This window comes from Gouania willdenowi, chromosome 6 (assembly GCF_900634775.1).
Source record: "Gouania willdenowi chromosome 6, fGouWil2.1, whole genome shotgun sequence".
Taxonomy (NCBI): domain Eukaryota; kingdom Metazoa; phylum Chordata; class Actinopteri; order Blenniiformes; family Gobiesocidae; genus Gouania; species Gouania willdenowi.
Window position 1 is genome coordinate 5,398,641 of NC_041049.1, and position 21,658 is coordinate 5,420,298.

At 40.2% G+C, this 21,658-nt stretch overlaps 1 protein-coding gene across 1 annotated transcript; it reads right to left on the reverse strand.

Moving 5' to 3' along the window:
* Positions 1–178: 178 nt before the first annotated feature.
* Positions 179–21,456, reverse strand: itih5 (inter-alpha-trypsin inhibitor heavy chain 5). The gene is made up of 14 exons (XM_028451062.1): positions 21,195–21,456; positions 21,079–21,123; positions 19,450–19,613; positions 17,851–17,952; positions 16,437–16,696; positions 15,223–15,386; positions 14,982–15,098; positions 10,869–11,040; positions 8,998–9,307; positions 5,554–6,227; positions 4,483–4,536; positions 2,712–2,828; positions 2,270–2,647; positions 179–592 (listed from the first exon to the last, which is right to left on the reverse strand). The coding sequence occupies exons 1-14, from the start codon at positions 21,303–21,305 to the stop codon at positions 345–347; spliced, it is 2,916 nt and encodes a 971-aa protein (XP_028306863.1). The 5' UTR covers positions 21,306–21,456; the 3' UTR covers positions 179–344.
* Between the last annotated feature and the right edge of the window lie 202 nt (positions 21,457–21,658).

Here is a 21,658-nt window from a genome sequence, read left to right on the forward strand (position 1 = left end):
AGTCGGGAACCTCTGCCTTAGGCACATGCCTGGACCCACTATGAAAAGGTCAGTGACCAACTTTGGTGTTACGTCCCACGTATTGGGAACCTCTGATCTACCTGACAAAGGAAATCTCTTTTTACAGATTTGGAAGAAACGAAACACAAATTTATCCCAAAATCAATCCGTCAACACATATTTTCACACATTTTATTTACACTTACAAAAAGGACGTAAACATTTGTATAAAATGCACAATAAAAAGCTTTTGAGTAAAAAACAAACTGATCTTTCAGGCTTTTGAAATGTCTGCTTGTGGTTTGCATTAAATAATTTGACGCCTGGTTCACTGACTGAAATCCTCACACTGTGTTCGTCTCTCCTGTGTCGAACATGTGTGATGCCAGATAGTCTTCGTACTGTCCGTCTATCAGTTTGGCCGCGTTGTTACGCGCAAACCAGCAATCCACGCTCTGCGTCCCGCTCAGAATCCTCCTGCTTTTCTTCACCACAGGCACCGAGCGATCCTTCACCTTCAGGACCTGAGATGGTTCAGAGGTTCCCTGGACAGGAAGCTGTGCTAGGCCCACCTCCTCATACAGGAACTGACCTGGAACAAAGTCAGAGTTGCTTTAACGCAAAGATGCTTAAAGAGTCTGAATGTGAAGCTGAAAATGTACAGTTATCTAAATCAGTCTCAACCTTTTTTGTCCAATGTACCCCTTATCTTTTCTGTCTTAGGGTGAGTACCCCTTTATTTTGTAAATTTGTGTCAGAAGTCTTGTCTGAAGGCTTTGCTGCTTCCAGTCCAACACCAAGCATGAACTTAAGCCTTTTAATCATATTATTTCTTATGTTTTCACCATTGTAGGTTTTGATCTTCACCTTTTGACGTATTCTAAACCAGTGGTTCTCAACCTTTTCAGACCACGACCCCCAAAATAAAGGTGCCAGAGACCGGGAAGCCCCACTGTACTTGAAGGTGGTTGAACACAGACATGAACATGTCAGAGTTGATGGAACTTATCAACTGGTCAATGAACGCAATCGACTCAATCTTCACGAACAGAAGATCACAACAACACGAATCTGAAGATAACAAGGAACTCTGAAATAAGATGAACTCTTATTTTGAACTGGAGGAACGCAAACAACGTCGGGGAATGAATTCTGCAGGAAACAAGGACGACACGAACAACGATGGAGAGGAGGAATGAAAAAAGACAACACTGACAGATGAGAATAAATCCTACATAAAAAAGGACAAAAAATAAATAAAAAAACAAAGATGAAATTGTGTTCAGAACAACTGTTTGACCAGAGAGACAAGCTTTGAAGTAAATTTTCTGTGTTGAATACAGGGGCAAACTGCTTCTCTCATCTCCTTTTTCGGCATGTACAAAAAAAAAAAAAAAAGAATAACAAAACTTCTGTGAATGCAACCATGTCGGAAATAAACTGAATAAATAAAAATAAAATAAAAATTGAAGAAGTCACGTGGAGACAGGGCCATCTATTTATTTATCTGAATAATATCCACTGTTATTCAGGAAGTTTAGTATTATTTGCGCTATAGTATATAGTCACCTTAAAGATGTAAATCTTTGTTTTATTCAAAAATAAAATGGGTTAAAAGTGACCAAAAATGATGGAAAAGGTGGTGAAATTAGATTTGAAAAAACACAAATTGCAAATTAGAGTGGCCAAAAACAGAGAAAAAAAGTGGTAAAAGGGGTTCAAAGTGTCAATATTGGAACAATTAGTTTAAACTGGCAAATAATGGGCATGACAAATCGTGAATGTGGGTAAATAGGCAAAAATAAGCATGAAATATGGTGAAAAGAGGTTAAAAGTGACAATAAGGGATCATTATATGTCAATTTTTGTGAGGAAAGTGCTGGAAAGGGTTTATTAGTGCTGAAAATGTCTTGAAAGTGGAAAAAAAAATGTGCAGAAAAGACATTGAAACTTGATGGAGAAGTAGCAGAAATGGGAGTAAGGTAGCAAAAATATGGCAAGAAAAAGTGGTGAAAATAGGTTCAAATATGGAAAGTTTGGTGTAGTTGCAGAAAAAAATTAAAAATAAGCAATAATGAGTTCTAATGGGTCAAAAAATATTCTTAGTTTCTTGAAGGTATCTGGCGACCCCCTCCCAATGTCTCGCGACCCCAAATGGGGTCCTGAACCCAAGGTTGAGAACCCTTGGTCTAATGAACTGTTGGTATGTTTTATTTTGAAAGGGCCACATGGTCTGTGGAGCTTAAGTAGAATCTTGTTAAATACCAACCTATCAGGCCGTGGCAGTTGTGTGACAGTCCTTTGCTGTTCCCGATGTAGAAGCCAAGGTGGTCCCTCTGGTAGGGTGCTGGGTTCTTGTACTGATGCAGCACGATGACGAAGACGATGTTCCCGCCCACCGTCACGGTCACGTTGGACTTTCCCACGATGGCTACGGACAGCTGACCACTTTCCACAGCTACCGTGGAGCTGCAGGGCAGAACGATGCGGTCGCGTCCGTCAAGGATGACCCTCTTTGGGGTCACCTCGATGTAGGCGCGCTGAGGGCGGTCCGCCACGATAATAAGGGTACTGAAGTAGGTGCGTTGTTGTTTATGGCCTCCTGCTGGAGCTGGGGCGCCAATTAGCTTCCCGTTAACAGTGACGCCTGAGGACACGCAACAAAATATTACAGAACGACACAAAATAAGAGTCATGATGGTCATTCTTACCAGAGTACTTGTGGTCCGACACTAAGCGGAGGACATGCCCAGGTTCTCCGTTGATGTTAAAACACACAGTTAGTTTGCTGAGGGGGAACTCCACCACAAAATGAGGGTCGCCATCGGCTAAAAAGGACAAAAGAGGTTCAGAACCATGACTTTACAAACACAGTCAAAGCTTTAAGTAAGTTGTTCTCAACTTATCTAACTTCAGAAATGACTAAAAACTGTTGCCTTCATTTCTTTATACTGCCGATAATGTTAACTATGACTGAATTGCAAAGTTTAGATGAAAAAGCTTGACTATAGAAACCAAATTAGCAAAGAATTGGGGATGCTATATAGAGCACTTTTCTCTTTTGACACACAAATACATGCTTTTAAGTCAAAACCAACCATGCGACTAAACCTTAAAACCACTTTTACCTGTTGAAAACAAATGCATTCGTGTATGAAGTAGTGCTGTTGATTGATCCTGGTCCAACTCTTGACATTTTAGTCAAACTATTTCAATTTGGTGTATTATGTTGTAAAATGACTGCCCTCTATGGGTTAAAACCAGGATATTGCAATGTAATTATGCAATTGGCTGAGAACAAGATTCTGTGACGTCATTGGACCATTTTGCATCACAAACAAGCACTGTTAGCCCCGCCCCTCCTATAAGAACTAGTAGACTCTGAAATCTGTGGTGAGTAGATTGGATTGAGATAATTGCAAATAGAGAGCTTTAGTGAGTATTGAGCAGCTAGTTAGCGTAGCATAGATTGTTCTTTGGAGATGGTATAGTATAGACTGGGCGTGGCTTAACTGCTCCAGGAGCCCTGCCCATAATCAAGGCATTTTTTTTGTTATTTCCCTCCTAGTGGCAGGTCAACTTTAAGTACCAAAGACACATGTCCAAGCTCAGATATAAATTACTATTTAAATGTGCAGCAACTGATTCAAATAAAAAGAAAACAATCTACTACACACCAGATTGTTATGGATTTTACTTTTCAAAAACCATTGTATTGTATCGTTATTGCGAGCCCAATATCGTCTATCATATCTTACGGTGAACTCAGTTTTTTGCCCCACCCTGAGTAAATATACTAAAATACATTGTGCTATAAACCATGTATAAAATAACTGCCACCTACTGTTTGAAGGTCATTTTCTTGAACGCTTTTCTCTGAAATTGCTACATCCTGTTAAAATGGTCTCTCACCAACTTAAAGAATAAAAAACCATTAGTTTAACCAAGTTTCTCTAATTTGTTACGAGTTACACAAAAAATAATAAGTTGTCTTGGCATTAGTTTTGCTGGTGGCCTATTTGAATTTAAATTGGGTAAAATGAATTTGAAGGTGTCTAAACGACAATGAGGCTCTGACTGGGGTCTCACGAGAACCACCTGAGAGGAAGAGAGAAGCAATGAAATAAGATGATAGAGTAGCCCTAATTACAGGGTCATTAGTCCGCACTAACGGCCTCCGATGGCTCCCTTCTCTTTACGCTGACACAGGAACAAACATCCTCACTCGGCCTCACTCACATCTTCAAAGTGCCCCGTAGCGCCACCGCCGCCGTTGGTATTTCAATTAGACCCTTGTGTACGTAATCTCCTCTGGTCTCAGGAGTCCCTGAACTTCTCGCCGTCTGGGTGATTGTCGCCCGGCATCCAAATTACAGTCTACTGTACATTCTCGTCTTTTTCTCTTTTAAGTTACTCTGTGAAGCCTCGCGAGATGAAAAAGGAAGGAAAAAACCTACAATCAGAGACATGAGACGAACTCACCTGATGTTTTAGAGATGGTGATGGATTTCTTTACTGGTCTTCTCTCAACTTTACCTAAAAAGGAGGAGAAAATGTACCTCCAGTTAATTAATGCCTCTTTTTGAACACTGAACCTCGTCTTCAAAACATACTTGTTCCTGCAATTGATCTTAAACCTAGTTATTAGAGTAACATCAAACTACAATCCCATATTTTAAAAGGTCCAATAAACACATGAAATTTGACTCAAAGGTTTCTCACAAGAATGAACTAAATGTATTGAAACATCACAGTGCACTGACTCCATATATTTATAGAAATAAACCTGAAGATATTAGTCCAATGGAAACTGTTAAACAAGTGGCCCAACTTTAACCTCAGCTCGTGATCTTTCAAAAACTTGACAAAAAAATAAATAGAAATCCAACAGACCTTGAATGCAGCACTGTAATGTTTACTTGTTGATTTAAATGTCCAAAATTTGCTTAAATTTTACATTTTTTACACACACGAGTTGCACCAAGCACTGACGTGACCATAGGCATTTCATAGGGAATTTTATTTTGAAAAGTTGCCACTTCTGTTTGCGCATTCATCATTCCTGCACTTGACTTTAATTAATCTTCTATTTTCTTAATTATTAGATTCTTGTTAAATCTTTAGATACATTTGCTCTTTGAAAATTGAAGTAATGTCCGTAGATAATATCCGACTCAGCTCTTATTTTACCTCTAGTTTGTGACAAATAGGATCAAAATTGTTAATATGGAAATATGGAATCTTTTATGTTTTGCGTGCATGAAAGCCTATAAGATATATTGGAATTATACTCCTATACTCAAAAGATTTTAAATTTTACACAACATAGATAAAATAGACAATGGAGAACAAAAGAACATGACACCTTTGCAAGCATTTTTTAGCTCTTAATGATGTAAAAAGTAATAAAAGAATCAAAAGATAGAACGTGATGCCACAAAGGGCATTACAGACTGCTATATCTAATCTCCAACGGACTGTTTAAGATTCTCCTTATTTCATTCACTCAAAGATAATCTCGTGGACCAATGAGAACCAGTCTTCCACTCTTACCAACTGTGTTGCCCGAAGGCGATGAAAGCCGAGCTGGATTTTGGTTGAGTTTTCTTGAAGGGTCGTTCTCGGCATCAGCAGGCAGATCATTGGCACCGTCGGTAACTCCTGGTGTGTCAAAGGGAGGCGGGGCCATGCTGCCATCCTCCAGAACCTTCGGTCTCTCCACCTCCAGTTTGGTGAGCGGCGTGAGGAAGTTGTACCTCATGGACAGGTTGGTGGTCTGTTGGACATGCTCTTCCCTCTCCTTGCTGGTTTGGCTGCGAAGCCTTGACCTGAGTCCTTCTTTGACACTTAGAAACCCCCAAAGTCGTTCCACAAAGTCCTCTGCCGCCAAGCTAAGAGCGACGCCTATTCCCTGGGCTAGCCCTGATACAGGGGTTCTGGCTCCGGCTGTCATCGCACGGGTCGCTGCCTTCACGTGCTTCTCGGTCTCGATCTGTCGGTGCTTCAGAGGAACGTCCGTCTCGAGGATGATGTTTTTGTCGTTGTTGCTGGCCGTGACCTGGACGTGGAGGGATTCCGCACTTTCGTTCTTCAGCTTTCCCGCGATGATGATCTCAGAACCGTTGAAGTAGTTGGTGAAGAGATGCTGGGTGACGTACTGGACGGACTCTTCTGTGTACTGTATCCTGATGTCGGAGAGCAAAGGAGTTCCAATCTCATCGTAGAACCTGAAAATTAAGACAAACATTTACAGGGCCAGCCATAAAACAGGGAATAACACCAGTTTGCGATCAAGTTTGGGTCGTAAATCCAAAGGTCGTGGACGTGAGGAGACAAATCCAAAGACCAACGTGGTTTGACCTCAGCAACGGGTCATTTATTGCAGCAGTACCAGAACCACATCCTTTAACCAACAAGCAAAAGGCCCTTAAACAGGGTCAATATTGTCTTAAGCAGTCATAATTCACACGGCTGTCAGGCCTTTGCTGTCACTTCTGTATTGTTTCACTGTGGTTTTTTGTTGAATGATTTATAAAACTCGGTTTGGGAAACATTTAGTGATAGAGGAAACGTTCTAGAAAGTTCTTCGCCTTTTATAGATGTTTGAGGGCTTTTATGACTGTTGATGAAACGTTGGAATAAGTTTTACCTCTTAAAGAAGTAGTGACCAATCTTAAGCTGTATTCATTTTTCTTTGGTGAGGTCAGGCTGTGTTGAATAAAAACTACAGGTGTAACAATCCATCAATCTGGATCGATATATCGATTGGTTAAGCATCTAGCTAATAAAATTGATGGAAACTCAAGCCTTTGATCAACATTGCCAGTTTTAATTTAAATGTTGGAAACATTTCAGAAATAACTTGGTCAAAACATCCAAATTTCTTTGTATTTGGTTCATAGCTTTAGATGAAATAACTGATTGTGCTAAATGGGTAAATAAATTGAACCAAATCAAAATCAAATCGTCGCAAACTTTGTGATAACAGGAAATATTGTACCATTGTCCAAAGAACCAATATCTTATTGTATTGTCATAAAACTGGTGATTTACACTTCACCTATGTATATAGGTATTGCAACCAGTATAAGATGGGGTAAAAGAAGCAAGGTAATTCAATTTAAAGTGAGCTTAGATATACTGGAAACCACCATTAGTGTGCTTGATAAGTGTGCCATGATCTTTACAAACAAAACTTCATCTGCAAATGAAGAAACGTAGCAACTTTTAGTGCAAAGTATCTCTTGAAACACAAAGATTTTAAGGGCAAGAAATCCTTCCTGGGTTCAAGCCTCGGTGGTCACTGGGGTCCTTTCTGTGTAAAATAATAATTGTTGTGGCGGTTTTGAATGAAATGAGACGGAGTCAAGTTGAAGGGTTAAAGGTAAAATGTGGACACATGATTTATTTGGTCAAAGGGTTTTTGGGGTAGACCGGCCTGGGATTCAGAGTTTTCAGAGGTTGTGAGAGTCCCATGAATCTGTATCTTTTATTAATCACCGTAGTGATGAAACCATAGTGAAACTCTTTCTCTGCATTTAATCTGTTTTCCCTGGGGGTAGCAGTGGGTTGCCACAGTGTAGCGCCCGGGGAGCAGTTTGGGTTAAGGGACTTGCTCAGCACCCCACAGTGATGGCACAGGTGAATTCGAACTGGTGACCCTCCGATTTCAAGCCCACTTCCTTAACCACTAGGCCATCACTGCCCTAAAGTATGCATGTTCTCTCTGTGCTTGCACATATTTTCTCTGGTTACTCATGTTTCCTTCCCCCATTCAAAAGCATGTATTTTAGGTTGACTGGATTTGATCCCTGCATGTAGGAACAGGAGACTTTTTGTCTTCAGCAAGTCCAACGCAATCTTGATTTGGTCTTTGCTGTCCTGATCATGACCCGACCCTATGCTTCAGTGATGTGTCCAACTGCTTTGGATCTTCACTTTTCTTGGCCTGTAATCCTTGTTTAAGTTGCTCTTTCATCCACTTTTCTATAAGAATATGGCCCCACACCAACTGCATTTTCCTTAAAGCCATCTCATGTGGTTTTCCTGTACCTTACAAAATCGCCGAAGTCCTACTTTTTTTTTTTAAAACATTCTTCATCCTGTCTGGGTTTTTTTCTTTAGACTGATATTCAACAGTCCACTTCTAGATGTCATCAAATATCTTGTTTCTCCAGTAAGCCACCTCCGGCCATAGATCTGCTTGTCTAACCTTTTAATCCATTGCTACACCTCAGGGTTTATGAATGCATTCATATAAAGTGCACGAAACACCAACGGATGCATGTGAGTGTGTGTTCTAGGTTCTAAGGTTATGTCCTGGCTGTCACCCAGCAGTAAACCTCCTCACCTCTCCGCTGGTTTGTTTGTTCAAGCAGGACCAAATCTATTATCTGTAAAGTATATCTGTTAACCCCACATACACAGTCAGACGCAGGTTTCACAACACACGCGCATTCCTGGCTGGCTGAACAAACACTGTGTGTGTCCGAGTGAGGAAGAAGTGTAGAGAGGAGGGTCGCGCGTGTGTGTGTGAAGGATGGATAAAAGCGGTCGGCGGGAGACAGAGTTCGGCTGTTTAGACTCTCCGCCCATGTTTAGGTTGATTAAAGAGGGATGTTGTCAGCACCATCACATTTACGGTCTGAGGGCTCTCGAAGCCTGACGAAAGATGGACGGATGCCACAGAGGAGTAATCTTCAGGATGTTATGGGTCTAATGTAATTTCAGTTTGAGACAATTGTACTTTCAGATCTGAACGTACGACATGTGTTAATGACGATTGAATTCAGCCGTCGCATTTATTAACACCCAATAATTTGTACGCTGGGAGTGAGCCGATATGAATGTTTCATGAATCACACATTGGTCCTGTGGTACGACACAATGTGCACCCAGATTTGCACAATAAATGAGGGCCGTTGTTTGGAAAATAAAAGTGTAACCCCTAAATGTTGAGACCTTCACTAAGATGTAACGAGACAACAACAGTGGTACCCTTTGAGCATGGCGCTGGCCTTGGCGTCCTCGTGGATGCGTCTCATCATCCCACAGTTCTCCAAAGCCATCCGCTCCAGCAGTCGGTAATCCACGTCGTTTCCCATCCCGATGGTGAAGATGCAGAACTTGTCCTGTACAGCCGAGCGCGTGTTGTCCAGGATGATGGCGGGAAGCTTCTCTCCGACCGTCGGCTGTCCGTCAGTTAGGAAGATGATGAGGGAGACGCTGTTAGGGTTTGTGTCTGGACGGGAGAGGTATTCACGAAGCAGTAAAGAGCCTGTGTGGACGGCCCCGTCGATATTCGTACCTGCAGAACGACACAGTTTGATTGATGGAGTCAAGCTTTAGGGTTGCTGGTCAGATGCGAACACAGGGTTTATTTCTGTATGTAAAAGGGTTTTGGGGAGCAGACCAGTTTGAGATTCAAAGGTTAACCAGCTTTCAGTGTGTGTGCCTCAGTGAATCTGCTGCTATTTGGTGCTCTCAGTGTTATGTTTGTTGCTGAGAGCGGTAGTCATAGCATAGCTGAGCCTCCTCAGGCAGAGGCCTTGGTGTGTGCTATCAGCGTACGATGGTATCTGGCCTACTTGTAGTAGTCTAACCAGAACTGACCAGGAGAGAGTTCCGTAAATACATATCACTGATAATTTCATCATAATGTTTTTCAGGACTTAAGGTTTGACTGGTTTAGCTCTTTTCTTCTTGAACTAGCAGTTAAAGAAGAAAACATTTAACACACATTTAAATCAGAATTTACACCTATATATATAGACAAAACTACCAATAAAAAAAATAATTAAATGATTAAGAAAATGTTGTATTCTAAATTAAGGGAGCTGTTTAAAATATCAACACATTTTTACACACAAAAAATTTGAATGCAAAAAAAAAAAAAAAAAAAAAAAAAAAAAAATTGATATACTGAAAACTGACACCAGAATGTGTCAGGTTCTGTTTAGCTTTTGTTTATGTGTAACCCTTGTTGTCCTCTTTTAGTTATTCTGAGCCTTTGTTTATTCTGTTTTTTGAGTCTGGCCTCCTGTGTTTAACTCTTGTCTTTGCGTTCTAGGTATTCCTTCTCAAGTCTCCACCTCCCCGTGATGTCATTGTGTTTGGCTTGTGATTGATTAGCCACCTCATGTTTCCACCCAGGTGTGGCCCGTGCCTAATTAAACCTCCTCGCTATTTAGTTGAGTGCTTGGACACAGAGTGATTGATGGATCATTGTCATATGTTGCCCTACTTGTGTGCGTTGTGTTTTGTTTTCTGGTTTCTTCGTGCTGCCTTTTTGGATTTTTGGGTTTTGTTGGATAAATAAACATGGACTGGATCTTTGAACGCTACGCCAGCATTCTGCCTCCGTTTAACTATGCATTTGGGTTCACACCACCTGACCGTGACATAATGGGGCTGGAAATGTCAAATAACATGATATAGTGTAGGAAATATTGCATATATTAACGCTCACTGTGTGGCCATGTATGTTGCCAAAAATAAATTCAAAAAGATAAAATAAAAACAAGAGTCCACAGTGTGGCCAATTTTTTTTTTTTTTAAATTGTGAATGTTTGAAAAATACACCAAAAAAGAAATAAAAATTAAAAAAAAAGAAACTATCCATCAATCCATTTTCTGACCCACGTGCTCCTATTGTGAGTCGCTAAATCCTAAATGTTTTCCTCTTAAGGGTCCAAACTCTGTTCCTTGTGGGCAGCAGTTCTTTTAGATGCTATGTGATCAAACCCACCTAACGCTTGTTATCAGGCTCTCTGAAGAGCTTCATGGTGAAGCAATTTTTTAAATTTCCTTTCAGACACAAAAACATGAAACTCCTGCTGGTATCAGTGCTCTTTTCTTTACCCTCTCACCTCCAGTGGTGCTCAACATGAGGATGAACCTCTTGGCATCGCTAACGTTCCCAGGAGTTGCCTGCACGAGACGGTTGGGTTGCCAGACTCTGATCTTATTGGAGAAGCTGATGAAGTTGAAGTGATCTTCAGGCCGTAGACTCTTCAGGATGGTGAACAGAGCCTCCTGAGTCTGAGGAAGGTGGAGGGATAAAGAAGGTAGATTAAAGAGCCTGATGGGAGCTGACAGAAGAGTTTGAGGAGATACAGTTGTTATAGAAAGTATTCAAACCCTTTTAGATTTTTCACTCTTTGGTATATTGCAGCCATTCGCAAGAATCATTGAAGTTGTCTTTTTTTTCCTGAGTCATACACACACAGCTCCCCAGTTTGACAGAAAAAAACAGACATGTAGACCATTTTGAGAAGTTATTAACAAAGAAAAACTGAAATATCACATACATAAGTTTAACTTAAGTACTGTCAATTTATTTTGATCATCCTTGAGATGGTTCTACACCTTTATTGGAGTCAAGCTGTATTTAATTAAATTGATTGGACTTAATTAGGAAAGGAACACACCTGTCTATACCTTGAATCTCACAGTGTATATCCAAAAAACTGAGAATCATGAGTTCAAAGGAACTGCCAGAAGAGCTCAGAGACAGGATTTGGCAAGGCACAGATCTGGCCAAGGATACAAAAGAATTCCTGCTGCACTTAAGATGCCTAAGAGCACAGTGGCTTCCATAATCCTGAAATGGAAAACCTTTGGGACAACATGGTCGGGTGGCCTGACGGAAGCCTCTCCTCAGTGCAAGACACATTAAAGCGTGCCAAAAACCATGTGAAGGACTCCTAGGCTAAGATTAAGAAGATTATCTGGTCAGACCAAGATTTAACTTTTTGGCCTCAATTGTAAGCGGTATGTGTGGAGAATACCAGGCACTGCTCATTGCCTACCCAATACAATCCCAACAGTGAAGCATGGTGGTGGCAGCATCATGCTGTATGGATGTTTTTCAGCTGCAGAGACAGGACGACTAGTTGCAATTGAAGGAAAGATGAATGCCGCCAAGTACATCAAAATTCTGAATGAAAACCTTTCCTTTTCCAGAGTGCTCGAGACTTCAAACTGGGCTACAGGTTCACATTTCAACAAGACAATGATGCTAAGCACACTGCTAAAATAACAAAGGAATGCAAGATTTTATTTGTGAGGTAGGAGGGGGCCTGATTATGAAGGGCTTTATGGGTGAGACGGAGGAATCTGATGCGCTGAGGAACTGGGAGCCAGTAGAGGTTTTGGAGGACAGGGGTGATAGACTTGGTGGAGATGAATAATCAGCTGTTGTTGGCGTAGCAGTGAAAACAAAAACCATGACGGCAAATGACTTGACCGAGGTAGAGGAGGTACAGTATATGGTGAAGAGGAGAGGACCAGGCACAGAGCCCTGGGGGACTCCTTTGGGCAGGGGGGCAGTGGAGGAGGATCAGTTGTTAATGAAGATAAATTGTTTTCTGTCAGTGAGATAAGACTGTAACCAGGTGAGGGCATTACCAGTGATATTGAGGAGGGATTGTAAGCGGGAAAGTAGGATGGAGTGGTGGTGTCAAAAGAAGCAGTGAGATCAAGAAGAACGTGAATAAAAAGTACGCAGAGTCAGATGAGAGGAGGAGGTTGTTGGTGGCTTTGATAAGGGCTGTTTCAGTGCTGTGTTTCGTGCAGAATCCAGATTGAAATTGTTCAAAAAGGTAATTATTGTTGAGACGGGACGTGATTTGTAAGGCAACGACACGTTCCAGAACTTTTGACAGGATGGGGAGTTTGGAAATGGGTCGGAAGTTGCTCATGATGTCGGGGTTGAGACCAGGTTTTTTGATGATGGGGGTTACGGCTGCTGGTTTTAGTGATGAAGGGTCAGAGGGAAAGGTGAAGGAGTTGACGATCAATTAGATGAGATGGGAGATGGTGGGGAAACGGTGCTTAACGAGGAGGATAGGACAGGGTCCAGTATGCAGTATTTTCTTTGGGTTTAAATTTTAACCACATGTTCACATTTTTTTCCCATCATTTGTGACATGAAAGTCATTTCACATGTGTGTGGATTTTTTATACACAAGCTCACGTCACATTTTACAAGCTCTTCCATTTTGCAACATATCTACCTTCATAGCAATATATCAAAGAGTGAAAAATCTAAAAGGGTCTGAATACTTTCCGTACTCACTGTAAAAGCTTAATCTGCTTTTAGGTCAGAATCAACTTGATAGGGACTAAACTGTTGCTAAAGACACTGAAAATGCTCTTGGATCTCCACCTGCTTTCCTCCTCTATAGATCTGCAGCCATCAGTGTGGGCGTGACGTTTAATCTGAAGGGTCCATAGGCGTCATTATGGGCCATATACAGCAGAGGTCACCATCACAGATGACCTTCACTCAAACCCTCCATTGTGAAGCCACATTCAAACATACACACACACTTGTGTTCCCGGGAGGTGGGCGGAGCATCAGGGTCCAAGACCCGCTGTTGTCTACAAGGTTCCATGACTCCATGGACACTGACCTTCCTCCCTCACAGCCTGGCCTTCTGTTGTACGTTCCCACTTCTCAAACTCACTGTAAATCTGTTCTCCATCCTCTTCTGGGTTTTTTACACTAAAAGCAGATGGATGGAAAAAGTGTGACGCTCCAGCTTTGGAACGGAGAAAGAGGTGGCGTGTCACCTTTCAGATCCAACTCTACTTATTACGAGGGGGAAATGAGTGTAGAGTCGGATTTCCTGAGATTTGCAGGAGAGGAAAGGTAAAGTCTCGCTGAAAGCTGAGATGTTAATAAAGCAGATAACTGTTTCTATCTTTGAATTTGATACTAAAGAGTCGGCTCCTATAATTAAAACACCAACAGATGAGCTGCACCACACACTCAGTCTAACACAGTGGCTACTGTATTCTAATCAATGATCATTAATAATTGAAAACGTCAACTGAGTTTTTTTCTATCACAAGTGATCTGAAACTTAAGCAAAGCAATTTCCTGGAGTTCCTGGAGTAAACATCTTATATTTCAAGTCTTAAGCTTAAACTTTACATTAAAATAATACCATCTTTCTGTAAGTTTACCTTCAACTTTAAAAAACTCTATTCTAAATTTCACCTCTAAACTCTTTCTTCCCATTATAGGTGGTATTAAGGATAAAGCCTCACTTTATCCTTAATACCACCTTAAACTAAACGTTAGCTTCACCTTAAACTTGACCAAAAGCTTGATTCTGTGTAAAATCCAAATGAGTAATTTCACCTGAAATTTTGACTTTAACTCAAACAACAACTTAATCTAACTTCAAACGTAAATCGGTTTAACCTGAAACACGTCTAAACAAAATCAAAACCTCTGAAGTATACTTCTAATTTTCCAAAGATGGGTTTTGAACCTACGACAAAAACCTGAAGCACGCTGGGGTTAAATATCTCAGTTGATTCTCCACCTTTGAAAGTTCTGAAAACATTTTAAGCAAGAAAGTGACCAAGTAGAATATCAACATGTGCTCATTTGATCCATAAAACTCGCGTATACACATTTCATGTCGATTATGGAGATTTTCAGAGACCCTCCTTTGTGCTACTCATAAAACTTCCAGTTAACTTCAAAACAAGAGCCATATTTACAAAAAAAGGGATGTTTGATTTTTAGCTTGAAGCTGGTCCCAGGATGATTTTACATTCTGCACGCAATGCATCATGGGGCGGTTGATTATGACTAGTGTGCCCACCGTGCATACTTAAAAAATGTTCCCATATAGTATACATCCGAGTATTACTCGCATACTCAATTTTTTTCATACTATCTAATGTGAACGCACTACAGAGTAATTTTAACATCAGACTTAGTATGAATAGTACATTAGATTTACAACACAGCCTGGATCATATGGTTTACCATACAACTTGTCTTCCTTAGATCACTGTTTGAGTTCTTCATCAAGCTTTAATCTCCGTCCAGTGATGAGTGCTAAAAGATTATTTCAAAACCTCTGGAAAGCTTCCCATCACTGGATCCACTTAAATCAGTGTTTATTTCCACACTACGTGGAATGTTCATCCATCCCTATCCTGAAACGAGGAGTGTTTACCTGTTTCATCTTGGTTCCCACCATGGAGGCACTGGTGTCGATCACAAACACCACATTCTTGGGCACCACTGGCAGGTCTTTGGGGGCGAAGTAATGAACGAAATGTCCGTTTAAAACCTGGGAAAGAAGGACGTGTGAGTCACAGAGCTACAGATGATCTGAGGACGGACGTAGGAGGGACAGGAATGACTAACAGGTGGATCGTGGATGGATTTGTGTGTGTGGGTGTGGGTGTCTCCACCTGGATGTCCCCAATGCCCATGTCCCTCTGGATGTCGTAGCGGACCACAAAGTCTCCCAGGTTGCCGCTGGTGGAGATCTGAGCCTGCTGTACGATGTTTGGGCTGAAGGTGATTTTGCAGATGTTTTTCTCGTTCTTGATGACGGTGGTGATGGGAAGTTTGGCTGGAAACACAAAGACAGGAAGGGAGTCGAGCTTAAACTGGACAGAGAACAAACAACACTGACACACACACACACACATAAAGGTGGCCTTGGCCAAAGAACTAGTTTTAAATAAATGATCTGTGTGATAACATCAACAGAAATACACAGGTGAATTTAGATTTTGTTTTGGTTTTGGACACATTACAAACAACATTATTTTTGTTTCTCTGAGTTTTATTTTGTTGTCGTCGGTTTGTGCATTTGAAGTTTTTCTGGTACTTTGTTCATTAGATCAAAAATGACCTCATTCAATGGCACTATAGGGTTCCAAAGGGGCTCTGGAATTTTGGGAATATTCAAAAACATACATTTTTCACAGGAATTCTTTTTGGGAATTAATTGGAAATTGGGAGTATTACATTATTTAAAAAAAAAAAAAAAAAAAAACCCGTATTATATCCAAACATAAATATTGGCATCCATTGAAAATAATCCAATTGGGGTTGCAAAATTTCCAGGAATTTTCAAAAATGGAAACTTTCCAAATTCAAGGTTGACCCTGAACAGGAATGTTTAATATATTTTAGCGTCATCTGAAATATTAACGTCAGTTATTTAAAGGTTACTCCCATTTTACAGTTAGTTCCAATAAATAATTTGCATGAAACTTTATATAATATTCCCAAATTTCAAAGCTTAAGTTCCTGTGGGAATCTATCGGAAAATTTTGAAGATTCCAGGAATTTTGCAACCCTAGTTAAAGTGATGTGTTTTTTAATTGTAATATTTTGACTGGATGCTAATATTTATGTTTGCACTAATTCACCTTATTATGCCTTCTTAATACATCTATGTGTGTAATCGTATAAAGTCCATCTTATTTATTAATTTACATGTCTTTTAATCATGTTTTATAGTTTTATTTATCAACACACAGGATATAAGAAGATACTGTATCTACTGGTATGTATTTAGTTAAACTGGTTGGATTTCTTCTGACATGAGCTGAATTAGAAACATTTAACAATATACTGTATACTCTTTACTTCATCCACTGTTTCTATAAACCTGGAGCTGTGGAGCCTCCGTTGCCGTTGCTCCTGTCGTTGCGAAGCGGCAACACCTGCAGCTCGGTGATGGGGGAGCGGTCCACGATGGTGACCTCCAGGCTGAGGCGACTGACCAGCTGCAGAGGCCTCAGGCTGGTCACGTGCTCGTATCGACCCAGGCGGCGCTGGAGCAGCTCCTCGTAGGAGAGCAGGAAGATGGCTCGATTCCGACCCGGTATGTTGACCTCCATTCTAAAGACCTCCACCTCAGACTCCACGCTGCAGAGGAGAGGGATAGTGGTGGGAATAGAACCAAGAACTATTAAAAAGGTTAAAAAAAAACCTATTTTCATTCAGAAAAATGAGTTATTTCATGTTTTCAGTGAAATTGGACACATTCCCGTGGCACATTTCATGTATAATGTCTTTGAAAGTGACTTTAGGTACATTTAATGTTTAAAATGTGTCTAACTATATAAGGCCTAGGATTAAAAAAACAATATATATATATATATATATTTAAAATAGGCAATTATGTCTGGGATTTGCTAAGATATAAATTACAATTATCTATATCCATAATTAAAAGAGAGAACACAGAGTTTGATTGGATAGCAAAGTTACATTCTCGTTATCGTGCAAGTTTGAAGCTTAAGGAGTTTCACAAATCTCAAATAAATCAGCCAACTTGCACTATAACTTTGAGTTTTTATAGTGTAAATAGTTGAATTGATTTTTTGTTTTGGTTTTTTGTGTTCTCATTTCACAAGTTGTTACACGAAAAACTTCTTTATTAATAAAGTGCAAAGAAAAATACTTTCAATTTTTCATTCTCAAGGACAGGTTCAGCGAAATGAACCTGTCGCGTTAAAAAAGGCTTGAAAACCTTATTTTGAAAGGACAATACAATAACAATATGATATATTAAATTTGATGCAATATTGCCTTCATTTTATTTTGAAGGAGCCCTCTGTGTTCAAAGGGAGAATTTGGGCCCTCGACCAAATGTAGTTGGAGACCAAAGTGAAGCGGTTTTCCTTCACTTCTGCTCTAATGTTTTTGCTGCAGATTTTAATGTTATTAATATTTAAGCTGTTGAATGTTTTCTGATGCACGTTTTTGATCATGTAAAGCACATTGATTTGGTTTGTAAATGAAATGCGCCAGACAAATAAATTTGCTTTGCCTAATGATCAGTCCCTGAATCACAGATGGTGACCTGAAGGAGAGACGTGTTCAACATATGACGTCTATTACAGCTTCATGCTATGCTGATTCATCACAGTCACACATGGCCTTTAAGGCTTGACAGGTTTCACATCGGATGGATGCACACACACACACACACACACACACACACATGCACGCGCACACACACACACACACACACACACACACACATAAAGGTGGCCTTGGCCAAAGAACTAGTTTACCTTGCTTCACCTGGTCCTTTGTTCTGGCGCTCTCCTCTCTCCTGTTTGACCTTCCTTTCCTTGGGCTTGACCTCGCTCTGGTAGACACGCCCTCCAATGATCCTGGTTCACAGGGGTCAAAGGTCACGGATTAGCGACGCACCCACATTCTGGACCGTCTATTGTAGCCGCTTTCGTTCTCTCTGACAAAGGACGGAGCTCGCCCTGTTGTTACCCGTTTATGGTGCTGATCCTATTTGTGTGTGTGTGTGTGTGTGTGTGTGTGTGTGTGTGTGTGTGTGTGTGTGTGTGTGTGTGTGTGTGTGTGTGTGTGTGCAGTATACAAATGTGGGCACCCATCCTTTACTCCCCGTCAGCATCACCGTAGCAACTAAACCGTCATGAATCCTTTCAGGCACTGAATCCTGTTGCAATTCTTTTTCTATAAACTACTTTTTGAGCTTCCGTAGATTTGACTTCATTAGCGAACCTTCGACTTCTATCACGATATTGTATTTTGAGTTAATTTTTTTAAATTTCGACTTTAATCTCGACTTTATATTTCAACTTTATTCTCAAAATTTTGACTTCATTCTTGAATTTCCCAAAGCTATTTTCTCCATCAAAACTGACCCTCATCTTCTTATATCTTTTTTTGAGCCAATAATCTTCCATTTATTGATCCATGAGGCCAAAATATGTCTTTATCTGATGCAGTAAAAAAAAAGGTCTCCAGCAGCTTTAAACACTTTCAACTGTACCAACTTAAAACACTGATATAACTTAATTGATACGGTTGCACATCCCTTCAAAATGATAAATAAAAAAACAACTGGTTTATAGGGTTTGTTGAATTTCAAACCAAACAGGACTCAACTAAAGTGTTTTAATATAATTGACTAGTTTTAGTTTTGCCCAGTGGGCGTGCACTGTAGCTGTTCCCACTCAACTCTCTTGAAGCCAAAACACAGTGCTTAGGGACGCAGCCATATTGCAAATATGACGTCATTTGGAGCCAGAGTCTGCGCAGTAGGGTCCAGTGGGAGGAGTCCTGGTCACACGCCCCGCCCTTTTAGTGTACTGCCCTGATGACTTACGCAGCCCAACTACACCAAGAACTTAAGTATCTTTCCCGCTGGAAATTCTACCAACGTCTTGTTCAGATCATAGAGGTTAAATATCTAGTTTATTGGCGCCTTTGCTTTCTTTTACGATGTAACTGCTATCCACAAAGAGAGCTACGCAAGACCCACGGATTTCAATCATCGTCATATATGACGTAAAATCTCAACCTCAAATAACTTGTTTAAAAAAAACTTCACAGAAAAATGAGCACTTGAACACAAAGTAGGGTGATAATAACTAATGATCACAGCAGAGTTTAGGTTTGGAAAAAAAATGATGTGACGGTATTTTAACTTTACAGTTTGACCCACATCCCATCTGTTATCATTGAGGAGGCGGGGTTTATCCTATACTGCAGCCAGTCAGCAGGGGGAGCTCTAAAAATAAAAGCTTCACTCCACCGGGGAGCTTGTCTCGTTCATTCTTTTTACAGTCCATGGTTTTATGGATGACTTTTAAATTAATGTTTAATCCAGCCAATGGTTTGGCTCTTACATGGTGAAGTTGGAGACATAAGCATCCGCTGGGATGTGGAACTGGAAGACGCCATTGGTGGCAGCCGAGTGTCTATTGAGCATGGCGCAGTACACAGCGGTGAACGCGTAGCGGGACATGATGGTGGTCTTGATGGAGAGCTCCTGGATGTGAGGTTTGGTCTCCTGCAGAAGAGACAGATTACAAGTACTCATATTACTGTAATGGAGTTGCATTTATGGGTACTTGTACTTATTTGAGAATATTTCTAAATCAGTCATTTTACTTGTACTTAAGTATATTTTAGGAGTAAAGTCATTTGTTCCATTCCTACACCCAACCGTTACTGAGTAAATTATATTTTTTTGTTTTAGATGATCAACAGACATTGTAAAACTGCAAAAAAATAAATGACCAGACAACAATCAAATGCATCACATCATAGCCGACCAATCAGATTAAACGTAACGCACCGTGCCAAAACAGCATTGAACGCTAGTTATTTTCTCACTTTTAGAGTTCGTAAATGTATCTATACTTAGAGCCTGAGAATTATGTTTTATTTTGAATTTAATTCATTGATGTTATTTTATTGAAAGTGTCTATTTGTACGGTTGCCGTATGGACAACCGTACAAATGCTATTGGTACGTTTACCGACATACACGTACGTAGCGGGTTAGGGTTAGGGTTAGGTCTAGGTTTATACTCTAAAGGGTTAGGTTATAACCCTATCGCAACAACTTTTAGGGTTAGAGTAAGGGTTAGTCTTAGTCACGTGACTTAAACTGGCCAATAAGGGGCGCTGCGTACAAATAGAATGTCGGTATATTGATACGGCAATCGTACGGATAGCCACTGCCTATTTTATTTAAAAAAAAATAGAATTGTACATTTTGACAAACCTTTTATTTCATACAGATGCCTTTGTGGAAAATAAATTAAGTTCCAATTGTGTAAGATTTGGTCTCATTTCTTTTTAAGTTTATACATGAGATGTTTACTGTATGCAAAGGAAATGTGGCAAGATTTATTACCAAAAAAAAAAAAAAACGTGGTGGGTGAAAGTAACTAGTCATTTTTACTTAATTGAGATACTTTTTACTTGTAATTGAGTATTTTATATATGACTTACTTGTACTTGAGTACAATTTCAATAAACTAACAGTACTTCTACTTCAACAGGATACATCAGCACACTTTACACATCTCCTGAACAGGAAACCGACCACAATCTCTCTTTTTTTGCGTAAATAATTTGTAAAAACGCACTGCTTTTTTGTTTAAAAAAAAAAAAAAAATTTAATTCAACTATATTGATAAATGTGTGGCTGTGATACATTTTCTGCTCGGGAAAACCTTCTAGCACATATTCTACGTTACGTCACAGAGAAGCATTTTCTCACATTTCTCTGGCACATCTGCGCACTTTGGCTGATCCAATGTGCGTCACGCCCAAAGCGCACGGAATTGGATATAATGCAACAATGTGATCATCATCCAACTAGGTCAGACATGCACAAAAACACACATCTGGTCACTTAAAAAAAAAAAAAAAAAAAAGTATTCCCACCATCAGAACTACAAACTTTATGATGCATGACTGAAAAGTGCCAAAAATGTCCTATTACATGTTGTTGTTGTAGTTTACCTTTGCTAATATGGTTTTCACCTGGCGTGGGACCCTCCTTGGTGCCTGTAAACACATCCATCATGAGTGCACTATAATCTAATCAAAAGTGACAACAAATCCAGGCAGAATCTTACGATGTCCAAGTCAAAATCCTCCAGATCAAAGTCCTCCTCCTGCCACTGGTTTTCCTCCATTAGTCCCAGTACAGCCAGGATGACGCACAGCAGAACCATCCAGCGCAGCATCTTTGATTTTTAAAGTCCTTTAAATAGATGTTGTTGTTTTTTTTAAAGAGATGAATGGGACATTTTGCGTCTTCTGTGTTGGATTCCTGCAGTGGTTCAGACTCAGAGTGAGGAGGAGATGATGATGTGTTTACGGCCAGCCTTACTCAGGGGGAGGTGCTGCATTCAGGGGGAGTCGGATTTTTACACATCAATAGAATGAATCAAAGCTTTTAATAAAGGTTTGGGTTTAAATGACACTCCCACATTTTTCCATGTATTCCAACATTTAAATCATAGTGAAATAATCAATTAGACTGCAGTAACTTTATGAGAAAACTAATTAATGTACAAATGAAGTCTGATCTGAGGGC

Excerpts from the sequence above, each read along its gene's own strand:
- itih5 (XM_028451062.1), bottom strand. The coding sequence starts at position 21,305 with ATGCTGCGCTGGATGGTTCTGCTGTGCGTCATCCTGGCTGTACTGGGA. Across the intron at positions 17,953-19,449 it reads TATGTCTCCAACTTCACCAT|GATCATTGGAGGGCGTGTCT; the intron begins GTAAGAGCCAAA and ends CCTGTGAACCAG. Across the intron at positions 2,829-4,482 it reads CACCATCTCTAAAACATCAG|CCGATGGCGACCCTCATTTT; the intron begins GTGAGTTCGTCT and ends TGTCCTTTTTAG.